Here is a 12,694-nt window from a genome sequence, read left to right as displayed (position 1 = left end):
AGACTAGCTTGCATTTTGATCGTCCAAATATAAACAGGTTACATTATATCAATATTTTATTATGATATAAACTTTATATACATTTTTAAAAAAACGATCAGTGGTGGAATTTAACTCTCGTTTGTCTCAAATAGTACGTTTGAGTTAAAAGTCAAAGTACTTATTTCAATCTCACATCACTTTATGCCTCTGTGACTTTCTCACAGAAAAATATTAATATACTGCGATCACCACAACTGTCTGAAAGCTTTAGCTAGTAATATTTATGGGCAATGTCCCATAGTGACAGCTGAAAATAAACTAAAAGGATATGATTCTTTTGTATGTTTCAGATAAAATGAAGGGTAAACTGATGTAGTAAATATCCTTCTGCTGATTAAATTTTTCTTTTTGGCAACATCATAATTTTCTTGACAGGGAAAGATATCCGAGGTGACACCAGATAGACTCCTAAGTAGGGCTGGGTATCGTCACTGATTTCTAGAATCGATTCAATTCCGATTCACAAGGTCCCGAATCGATTCGATCCACGATTCGATTTAATTCGATTCGATTCGATTTGAATCTGGGAAATTTTGACAGTCAGAAATATTATAATTCAGATCAGTACATTTACATATTTTTGTATCTATTAAAAGGAAGCTGACACACGCAAGACTTTATCAAAGGTGTGAGCATCACAGCAGAGGCCTTTGTGTCAAAGTAGCTGAAGATAAAACACAGAAAAACATGAAGGTGATTTTCCTGGCCTGGGATTTTATAAAAATAATCTGCAGTACATCAAAAACGAAAGAAAACCATTAATCAACACATGAACATTACCTCTGAAGTTACAGCGGTTTTATTAGAGACACGGCTAAGCGTTTTGCATTTTGCTTAATTTTAAAAAGTTTAAATTTGTTCAATATTGAACGGCAGAAATTAGGTTTACTTTTCGGAAGTAAGTAAAAGGGAAAAAAAACGTCGGCCGACAGCCTGTAAACAACGGTAGACTTGTGCGTAACAAGCAAGCGAATAATGCAGAAAAGAGAGAGAGAGAGAGCTGTGCATGAAGTGTGATTTTTATCCTGAAAAGTCAGCAAAAGTCAGAGGGAATTCATGACGATGTTTATGTGAAGCGTAGTTTGGATCTTCTTTTGCTGCTGGTTCGGTCAATATTGTTTGGAGAGAGATAAAACTAACAGCGCAAAAAGGGCGTAAACACACAGCGCGGATCAGAATCAGCGATCTGTCGGCTTTCAGCCCCGACCGTCAGCTGAGAAAGGCGACATCTCACTGATTCTGATCCGCGCTGTGTGTTTACGTCTTTGTGCAGAAGCCGTGTACCTGCTCTCATTTACTGTCTTAGCTGTTTGGTGGTTGTTGAAATTTTGTGAGGTTTCACCAGAGATTCTGGCATTTCGGGCAAAATAAATTAATATTAAAAAATCGATTCAGGATTTTAATGAATCGATTTTACGTTACCCAAGCCAGAATCGATTTTAATCGATAAATCGATTATAAAAACCCACCCCTACTCCTAAGTCTTACTCTAAATGCTCAAACTGTATAAGACAGTTATTACAGATGATCAAATATGGCAAAAAGCCAGAATCAATAATCAATCAATAAATAAACAATAGCTCAACCTACAGATCTTGATGATTTTTTTTCTACATTTGCTCAAATCATGTTCAAGTATTGAGATCTGACAGGAGAGAACTGGTATATTTAAGAAATCATCAGGGTGACCTTTCTTTCGACAGTGTTGAGCTGTTTTCATACATGAATTTCGGACATTTTCGGTGAAACTGGGTCAGTAGATTTTCCACAGCTATCCAATCCACCTCAGACATGCGTGCATTACTGGAAATACTTTGCAGGCTTTAAGCGAAGGAGCCTCCTGGACAGGGTGAGAAGAAGCCGGGACGCATGACGGCGACTCACTAGCAGTGAATGCACTGGAAAAATATCTGTACCAGAGAGCTCGCAGACTAAAAGAGCAGCCAATCTCCGACCTAGAGAGCGGTGGACGTTTATCACACTGCGCTTCATTCGGTGAGCACTACAAAAGTTCAGGGCTGCAATGCATTTGTGAAAACTGCTTAATACTATTAACGCTTTGCAAAGTCCCGATTGCCCTAAGTTTGAGCTCTGAAGGCGGACTGTATTACACAAGTTAGGCATGGGCTTTCTGAATTTACTGCACACATCTGAAAGAGGATTTCTACATAGAAATGTATAGAAACTGTGTTGTCAGTGTGTGGGAAAGTAGTAATGGCTGCCATCAGGCCTCTTAAGCCCCAGGTACTGACTGACTAACAGCTGGTAACCCCCCTCCCCCTCCGTCTCTTCCTGAGAAGCCAGAGAGTCTGTAGGCTATCGCTGCTCAAAGAGGCAGATTTCAGCAGGAGAGGCTAAACAACACATTCCGCAGGCACTGCCTATAAGCACCACTCAGCCTCACACACCCTGAAACAACACACACACAAAGAATGAGAGGCAGGCAGCTGAGTGTTGAGGGTCATCCAAGGGGTACTTACCACCTTCAATCCTTTCTTTCAGTTAGCGCCTAATTTGCATGTCTACATTTTGCCCCGTTAAAAATCTGCATCCTCACTTATATGTTTCTATTTCAATAGATTAACTAGTGTCCATACTATCTTTATGTCAGTGGTTTACCTGACAAGTGTCTGCAGTTCCCAACCAACCAATTTTGAAGTTATTATATTGGCGATACGTACAGGCTGATACAGATTAACACTAAATGTGGATATTTTTTTTTTATTTAAAAAAAAATAATCTAAAAACGTAATTTTAAAGATCATTTTGCAACTAAAAATGTCCAAACATTTGCATGCAATAACAGTAAATTGTGTCTTAAGCATCAGTTATTTCAGTGGAGGACAGCTGGAGACCCGATGGGGTAGTAGTCAGTCCTGTTATGCCAAACACTTCTTGGAGGTCTGCTTGAAGACAGCTGTCTGGGTGCATGGCTAGCTGATACATTCGTCTGCACTCACCGCGTGCAAACCATCTGATGATAAAATTGATTTTGGTGGGATCCAAGCGGACACTAGCAGACCCACAGACATGGGAAGTATCATCTCCACCTAAGCCTCTGTTTTATGCTTGTTAACTCGCCTCCTGTCAACATAAATGGCTGAATTCTCACTGCGACTGCATAACTGAGCTGAAAAATAAATAACCACAAAAAAAGACGATATCTGAAAATAATGTCACCTTACTGATGATTTTATCAGTGTGCAAGAAGAACCATAGAATACAGTTTGGGAATGAAGTTTTATAGATATCCTTCCCCAGCTGCACTGCAACACCACAGTGGTGCTTTCAGCTTTCAGCAAGTGTTAACAAAATGTTCTGATTTTGGTTGTTAGTGTAGATATGGGTGCAACTTTAAGATTTAAAAATTGATGCACTCATTTACATGCAATGTTCACATGACCCGAGGGCAAGAAAAACTCCACAAAAAAAAAAAACCTCCACCAAAAAAAAAAAAAACAAAAAAAACTCCACAAAAAATTTTTTTTTTTTTTAGAAAGAGCGAGGAACAATCGCGTTTCCCGAACATTTCATTCATGTCGGCGCTCTCCGTGGAGCCACAACTGATTGAGACACCGATACTGCTTCATCGGAGTAATTGCCGACGTATCGACGATTCCACACAACATTAATCTAACCTATAGATTTTTACATTGGGGGGAAGCTGAATGAGCTCATAGGATGACGGGAGGCGAGAGGTGGAGAGACAGCTGTTTGTTTGAGAGATGGTGCCATCAAATGGTAGGGACTTTTCCCGGAAGACACATTGCCCAGATATACTTTTCACTTCACATCACCCTGTGGAGCTGGAAAGCACTCTGATGTGGAGTCAGCGTGAGACTCAAAAACACTTTTGCACAAAAACGTAGACTGCCATTTAGTCAGATGGTCATCAGCAGACATACACAAATGCAGGAGATGACACACACACACTCATGACCCACATTGACTTGTGCCACAGGTACAGCACTCTCGCTGAAGGACATGAGGGTTATCCACATGGCTCGGTGGGTAATTCTGTGAATTCATGGTCGCTACATTAGTGCTCTGATGAGCTCGCTGTGAGCACGGCAGAGAGAGAGAACATGGACTCATGGCCGCGCACCATCCCTCTTCCACAGACAAATGGCTTGCAGCCAACAGTCAAGTATATGGAACATGAAACACATGATAAAACATGCAATTAAGAGCTTCCGAGCTGCTGTGGAGACCGCTGGTTACATATTTCCTTACTGATTAATGGAGGAGCATTGGAAAGGGAAAGGGTTAGAGAACCCGCCAGGAGTGTTGGGTAACGAGGCATGGTGGCAGATTTATGTCTCCTTCGTCCCCTCCCCCCAATCTGATGTACCCATGACAAAGTGCCGTTAGCCGTCCCCCCATCCCATCTCCTTGAAATGTCATTACATGTTCACATGTAGCAGGTAAGCAGAAATGGAACGAAGATGGGCATTAATGTTAATGAGAACTGGGCTTTGGCCTTTTGTGTCCACTCCCAAAGGCCTCCTTCCATCATTCCATTGCCCGAGTCCATATCCCAATCCCAAACATCTCGATTGTTCAACTGGACTCTCTTCACATGCATAGAAATTTACCACTTCTTCTTCTTCTCTTTTTTAACCTTTTAGCAAAGCCCACATTTTATGACTCCTGCTTTCCACGCTCTTCCACTTTGTCTGTTGCCCCGCTGCCTGTGTGTCTGTGTGAGTGAATTACCTTCAGTCTGTCTTTTGGCAGTGCCTGGGCTCCTTTCATGATGACCTCCTGAACTCTCTCAACAGACAGGTCACTTCCAGCCTGCTCCAGACGCTGACTGAAGAAACCAATAACCTAAAGGTCAAACAGGAGGAAACAGCCAATCACAAACTTGCCATAGGGTCTTTTAGCTTGCCTTAAAGTGCTTTGAGGTGACCGTTGTTGTAATTTGGTGCTATAGAAATAAAGTTTAATTGGACTGAATACAGTTGGAGTATTTAGGGGTAAACACAGAATTTAAATACAAATTACCACCAATACAGTGTCCTCAGTTTTTCATGTTTTGCCAGGAAAATGGGAAATAGGTGCAGTTATTTATTGAAATGTGCAAACATACATGGGAATATAGTATATAAGACAAAAGCACAGTTTGTATAATTCTTACAAGCTTGAAAATCAATATGTTGGTGCAAAAACTGTTATTTTATGCTTGTGAAACTACGCTATATCAGGCATTTTTTGTAGATTTAACTAAGGAAATGTGGGGGAATTGTGACAGGCTGCTAGTAACAGATTGTCTAAAGATATAATAAAAAAAAAGGTTCTTTGCCAAGTTGTCTTCAAGCGTAGACACAAAATTAAGATGTCTCTTTTTGAATGGTCATTGTTAAGTGTCTTAACAAAACATATGTGATAAAGCAGGCAGTGTCCAAAGCAAAATCCACTTTTTATCCAATAAAATAGAAGAAAATATAACTCGCTGATGAAATTTAACTCTTGTTGATTATCTCCTCAAAAATAAATGGTTATTTTAAAATATTTCTCGTCAGGTTTTGTGTTAATGCAGTTATTGATATCTTTGTTCCATTTTGTTCTACTTGTAAGTATAAATCAGCTGGTAGCATTAGCAAAAAATAAATAAATAAAAAATCAATATTCACTCTTGTCTGTGTTTCCTAATACACACACGGGACCTTGTTCTCATTGAGCTTTAATGTCAAGTCCCAGCTCCATCACGACCCTCTCCAACTCTTCTAATCCCTGTTTGGAGCTGTCACATTAATATTTCAGCAGCCACACCCGATATGATGACACCGGGTGCAATATGAAGATCTAGGAACAAAATGGCATCATGCTACACGCGTAGGCCTGAGAGACCTCAGCTGTGTAAACAACAACACTGGTCAGTGTTCCAAAGGTGGTTTGAACATGACGTTAGAGGAATCTGTGCTGAACCTACAGTACGTCGACAGCTCGGTTTCATTTAAGGCAAAATATTGCCGCTTCCATAAACGGCCATTTAAACACGTGCATGGGCTGCCATGTTTCCTAGCAACAGTAACTCGCTTCTGTAAATGCTTCTTTATAAGGATACAGCACAGCACACACTATTCAGATAAACCAGCCACATTAAGGCACCTACCAAATATTATGTAGGACCAGAAAAAACAACTCGGATCTGCAGTATCAGCTACCGTGACATGAGCAGCAGATCCTTTAAGTCTTGTAAGTTGCAAGGTGGGGCCTACGTGGATCAGACTTGTTTTTCTAGCACATCCCAGATATGCTCAGTCAGATCGAGAACTGGGGAATTTGGAGACAGAGTTAGTACCTTGAAGTCTGTTGTTGTATTCTTTAAATCTTAAACAAGCACTGCGGTGGGGCAGGGGTGCGTTAGCCTGCTGAAATGGGTTACTGCCACCAGGGGATACTTTTGCTTACTTTTCTGAAAAGGTGTATGTAGTGTGCAACGTGTTAAAGTATGCAGTAGGTGTACATTCCACATGCCAGGGCTCAACCTCTTGCAGCGCATCATGGTCCAGATCATCACACACGCTTTCCATAATGCTCTTTTGGTGCCATTTCACCCCAGGTAAAGGTTGCCAATACATGCACGGGTCTCCTTAAAGCTTTTAACTGTAAACATAGATCTGCACGTCTGTGACTTTGCCTCAAACTGGAGCGGACATTGTGCGCAGATGCCCCGGGCACCTTCTCAGTTCAGAGTGCCACGTTAGCGCGACACTTCGAATAAACTGCAATCGTCCTTTCGATGGATGAGTCAGTCAGCTGACCTAAACCTAAGTTTCATTGATTGAGGGCTAAAAGGCAGAGAGACTTACAAACAAGCAGCAATATATGCTCTTCTAATAAATCACATTTTTGTTCATATTTTTTTTAAAGCAAAAAAAGATGCAGCCGTGGACCACCCAGCATTTGGCACATATCCACGTGTTCCAAACCTCAGGCTTCAAGCATTAAAATAATCATTGTATTTATGATAGTGTATGTTTATCAAATTACACTTAAGCCTGTTAGAAGACAGACAAAAAGTGGCTATAATTGGAAGAATGAGTAGATTTAATTTTGGACTGGACTGGCTTGACTGGTGCCATTACAATGAGATGTTTAAAGAGTTGCAGCTGATCATAAATCGAGATGATTTGCAAAGCTGGGTGAATTCTGCTTATTGTCAGCGGAAAAAAACTTAGAAAATGTCAAAAACTTTTCATTTTAAATATGTAGTTCACTGGAATTAAAAATTATTCAATGCTTTCTGGGTTTAACCTCAAAGAAGAAATCTAAGAAAGTATTTTTTGTGTTTCCACTGCTCTTCTAAGTTTTTCCCTGAAGAAATGTTTGGTGTTCCTTAATTACAAAAAAAAAAAGAACTATTACAAATTCCTTTTAAAGCTCTTTTTTGTCAGAGCAACATTAAAAAATGCTTCTACAGGCAGTTTTGTTTCTCAGTGTGGGCTGTTTTAAAGATTTCAAGCACACCAGAGTTCATGCACTATGTGTGTCTACATCTATCTAATACTAATCTCTTCATTAACTCAGAAGGCCTCCCCCATATGGGCTTATTTTAGAAGAGCAAAAAAGCCGCCTCGCATCCTGAATAGCCTCGGGGAAACTGACTTAACCGAGGGATTCTACCTAGGCATGCCTCCCTCATACTTATGGATAACTGTAAAAGCCTGTGGCAATGTATGCAGCAACCCCCATCCTCTGCACACACACACTCATACCCACCAAAGCTTCCTTTCCCTTCTCTACGTGACTGTGAATGACAGATTTCTCGCGTCCCTTCTTACTTATACACCACGCATACTCATTGAATGTTTGAGATGTAATGTGCAGATACTTGACACCAGTGGACTGATTAATTCAATCATACTACTTAAGTCTTTCATTCTTTATTGCCTGACTGCAATCTTCTGGCCCGGCTTTTTCAACATTTCTGAGCAGACAAAGAGGACACTGCAGAAAAAACTGTCAGGCTTCTCTTAATTCACTTGTGATGCTTTGTGCGATTCCTAGTTTAAAAAAACCAAACAACAACCCTCAAACAGGCTGACCGTGTCGAGGTTCTGCATGATGTCCTGGAAGGACGGGTGCGTCCTGAACTGCTCAAAGAGCTCCCTCTTGTAGAGCAGTGCGTACACCAGGTTAGGGTTGTGGTGTAGAGAGTTGCACAGGCAAGAGTTGATGATTTCCAGCATCATGCGGATGACTTCCTCAATCACACTCAGGTCCTGGGCCTGGAGGGAGAGGGAGGATGTAAAGGTTAATTGGTTTCCCACTAGACTGGTTCCACTTATTATATTGTTTTTAAATGATTGTTTTCTGATAGAACGATCAGCAGGGGGTAACAGACAGATGGCAGAAATGGCAGCAGGGATCAGAGGAAGGACAAAAAAGTAAAGCATGAATGTCAGCCAAGGTCTTAGCAAGTGACAGAAGGGTGATCTTTTAAACCAGATATCAGGTCGTGTTGGCCTGTGTTTCCTTGTGTGGCAAAGACGGCAACTCAGTGACACGTGACAGTCAAAGACTATAAGAAGGACGGACAAAAAGATAAAGAGTTTTAAAGCGCCTGACATGATGGCGTTGTTTTCAGCGTTGTTTCAAACTAAGTAGGCTTCTCAACACATAAACCCAAAAAGTTCATAAATAAGGATTTCCCGATGTGAACATCAACACAAGAGATTGTTGGAGAAATGAACTGAAATCCCAAAGCAGCATCAAAAACAAGTTTGACATTTTAGAAAAATATGCACAGTTGCGCTTTGGTGAAGACAAGATTGATAACATGTAATATCTATGAAGGTTCAGACGACCTCCTCCCAGCTAGGAAAAGGATCTTTCTTCTCTCACTGTGTGACTCCAACTAGCTGTGGCGGCCAAATGGTCGCTCGGAGATCGAGCATGTTGCACCCTCGACCTCCAGTCTCCAAACAATGCCGGTCGGATTCTCAGACAGGTTTGCAAAATGACTGTTATTTAATTTACTAACGGAGCCAATTCGCTAACGTGTTGCAATCAGTCTGAGTCGGTCTCCCACAATGAGTGTAACTAGTCTGGGACACGTCTTTTTATAATTGTGGACTTGATTTTACCGGTTGTCAGCAGGTTCCCGTCATATTCCTAAGTAAAAGCTAAACTCTCTTATTTTGTTGTTAAATTAGCATCGTGCAGCACATACGTCACCATTTGAGAAAGAACTCTTGTTTCAGATCTACCAGCTTCTGACTGGATTCTCAATGTAGGTTGTCAATTCTGTTTAATTTGCATTTCTGCGCATGTAAACAGCATTAACCAGTGCATTATCATAAACTGACAGCATGTAATTGTCAACTTGTCCACATATCATCCCCATTTCGTGACTGCATTTTATTGCAGTTTTATGGCAGCTGACTGCAAGTGGTTGCAGACCTGGTCCCCATCTTTGAAGCAACAGTTTCAAAGCCAATAAGATTCCAGGTTCTTTGACTTATAGTTGATTTAATTGTGGTTGTTCCCACTATTACTGTGACTGCAGCAATATGATGTTCAATTTTAGTAGCTCCTTTTGCTCAAGAGCGGTGAAACGCTATTTTTGTCCTTCCAAAGAAACAGTTCAACAAATAACCCCCTTTACAAAGGCAATCTGTTATTTTTACATTTTTGTTTTTGTGCAGATTAAACAAGAGACACAATCTGTGAGCTTGAGAGATGCGGGTGCAACAGAAATATTTTGTTGGCTTTGGAGACGGTCCAACTACCGCCTCCGTGTTTTCAGCCTTTATGATAATCTAGATAAGCTAGGAGAGCTAGCTGCTGACTAAAGCGTCACAGTGATCACATACGTATGACATTGGTATTAATCTTAACATCCAACCATAAAAGTAAATAAAAAAAATTATATTTTATTATCCCTGCATTCAAAATGTTCATAATTAAGTGTACAAATGAAAAAGTCCTTAATTTTGTACTTAGCGCGAGTAGTGTGAAGCACTCGGCCACTCTTTTTACTTTCAATAGCTTCAGTTATTAATTAGATGAACAATCTTTTTAATAACTTGCAATTAAAGCAGTCAGTAGGAGAATCCTTTCTACATAGTGAGAAAGGTTTTCAGTGTCGCTGATGTTTTTAAATGATGATAAAGATGTCTGCACCTGTCAACCTTTAAAGTTCGGTTTCATTTACCTTATCAGCGTGTTTATGCTACAGAAACCTTGGACCTTAATCTGCGTGGTGGTAACTCGTAAAACATGCGCCTACTTGTAGCCTTTAATGATATTGAAAATGGCTTTCATCATTAACGGAAGTCTATGCAGCTAGAGGAGTTTGGTTTCATCACACAACCTGCTTTTAATGGAAAAAGGCATGCTTTAAGAAATCTGGTTTATTGTTCTTTAGTTACTTCATTCACAACAATCAGTCTACAAGAGAGACAGACAGACGCCACCGTGATGAGATAACGTCTTTTTGGCGTGTTCAATGGTGGCGCACAACAAGAAAACAGTAGAGAGCGTGGGAAAATGAATAATCTACAGAGAGATAAAAACTTTGGTCAACAGAGTTCATGACTGATTTCCCATGGTGTGACAGCTGTGGGCAGAGCGTTACAAAATCTACCGTCTACGTTTGATGATATTGCAAGATAAGCTCCATAAATGAGAAACCAGAAAAATATAACTCAATAGCACCGTGACTCATCTCAATTAAACCAAGCACTACTAACCACGAGTATCAGTTTCTCTTCACTCCCAAAAAGACAAAAATATGGTCTCTGCTTTACAAATACTTAAATTTACTGCTTAAAAAGAAATTCTAAAAATCTGCTCAGCGACTTCTTTTTTTTTAACATATACAGTATACAGCATCTATGTTAGGCCAAACAGAGTCAAAGAGCCGCCTGTGTAAGCAGCTCAGAAGAAGCAGCTAGAACAACAAAATGCAAACTAAGAGAATGCAGGAGTCAGGGACATCCAAAGCAGCTTAGCTTAATGCAATGGACTTCTAATGAAATCAGTCCATCGGTAGTCTGACCACAACTGTAACACGCGACGTAGATTATCTGACAGGTTTTAGTTCGGATCCTGGATCTTTAAAGATCCTTGCATGCCTCCAAGCAGATATGAATAAATATGTGTGCTCCATTTTGAACATTCTTCATTTTGCAGTGTTGTCTGAATATATAAAAAGTATTATAATTACTATTACTATATGTAAGAATAACATGACATAAAATTTCAATGAAAAGATCTCCCAGTGCCTAGTAAAAACTACCCAAACCAAGATATGTCTGCAAAAACCAGCAGATGGGTGAGAGGAGAAAGAGGTGTGCCTTATACCAAAGTGTTTATGAATTCAGTGTGTAATAATGCTCAGTAGTGTGCATTTATCACAAGATGTTTACTCAGCTAAAGTTTGCCCGTCTTGTTTTAGTTGTGCCACAGCAAAAATGTAATTAATGATATAATGCTGATAATATGACCTCAGTCCTTTATGTGGATGTAGAAACTATGACAGTGACAGTGAAACGCAGGCAGTTATGCTGAATACAGTCCTTACTATTCACAACTGTCAAAATGTCTCGTGTGAAATGCGTCATTTTAAGTGGTTTTCATACGTGAACTTTGGGCAATTTTGGGCGACCTGCATTAGGATATTTTCCACAGCTGTCCTTTCTCACATGTAGCACATACAGTAGCAGGAAATAGGCAGTTTCAGTCACGTTTGTACTATTAGGAAATGCTGCGTATTGTAGGTAAAGTATGCAGCATATCACCAAAACCCAACACCATCCAGCCTTTAAGAAGGAATCTGTTGGGTTAAAGCAGCACACGTTTGTGTTCTCACATGTACCTCTGTCGGCAATGGTGCATAAATATATGAATGCTATGACAAAAACATATTTAACGTCACTTTTCCAAACATTTAACTGACCAGTTCAGCCTGTCGGTCTGAAAACCTTTAATCATTGTCTTTGCTTTACAGGAAGCCTCGCCTTAGACAGTTACTCATTAGAAACTTCCTCTGGGTTTGCACGCTGCCACATTTCAGCTTGAAGTAAAATTCCTGTAACGTTCATTAGAATAGGCAGCAGAGATGGCAAAGCTTTCTGATAAAGAAAAAGAAAAAAAAGATTTATTTATATTTCACAAGGTCTCATTCTTGAGCCGGGCACAACGTGAGCTTTTATATTCGCCACAGCACACTTATGCTTAGTGATTCATTTGCATCACTGTTCTGCTGATGACCTGTTTTGACCAAGAATTTGCAATATCTGATTCGAAACAGCAACATGGTGAGACTCCTGCTGCGAGCTGATTGGCCACCGAGTCTACCTCCAATCTGGGCAAATCATCTGTAACAGAACTGCATGTGGTAGCATTTTATATTCCATCTTCGGTGCCCTGCTTTGAGAGAAGTTCTTATCTTATAAATAACTTTGCTTGCTGTGATGCTTTTTTTTTAATGCACATAATCAGTCCCTGAAAAAAAGCCGGGGGATTAAGATAACAGTAAATAGCTGTGTTCTTTTGTGCACTGAAAAAGGTTACTTTAGAAATATAATGGGTTACAGATTATTGGTTGCGCTGCTGAAAATGTAATTACTAGGGCAACCCTTTAAAATTAATTCAGAATGATGTATCTTATTATTTTTTGTTTACGGTGTGATTACTT

General features: G+C 40.1%; 1 protein-coding gene across 3 annotated transcripts in view; it reads right to left on the bottom strand.

Moving 5' to 3' along the window:
- Positions 1-12,694, bottom strand: part of dym (dymeclin) — a 60,494-nt gene that overhangs the window by 5,366 nt on the left and 42,434 nt on the right. For 2 of the 3 annotated variants that reach the window (XM_080304191.1, XM_080304192.1), the window contains exons 15-16: positions 8,097-8,279; positions 4,759-4,872 (exon numbers count right to left, since the gene is read on the bottom strand). In XM_080304191.1, coding sequence (XP_080160317.1) covers positions 4,759-4,872; positions 8,097-8,279 — 297 coding nt within the window. The remainder of the gene's footprint in view (positions 1-4,758; positions 4,873-8,096; positions 8,280-12,694) is intronic. The other variant, XM_080304193.1, reaches the window with a different exon arrangement.

Source organism: Astatotilapia calliptera, chromosome 7, assembly GCF_964374335.1.
Source record: "Astatotilapia calliptera chromosome 7, fAstCal68.1, whole genome shotgun sequence".
Lineage (NCBI taxonomy): Eukaryota > Metazoa > Chordata > Actinopteri > Cichliformes > Cichlidae > Astatotilapia > Astatotilapia calliptera.
The sequence above is the reverse complement of the archived record's forward strand: the minus strand, read 5'-3'. Positions and strand labels throughout refer to the sequence as shown.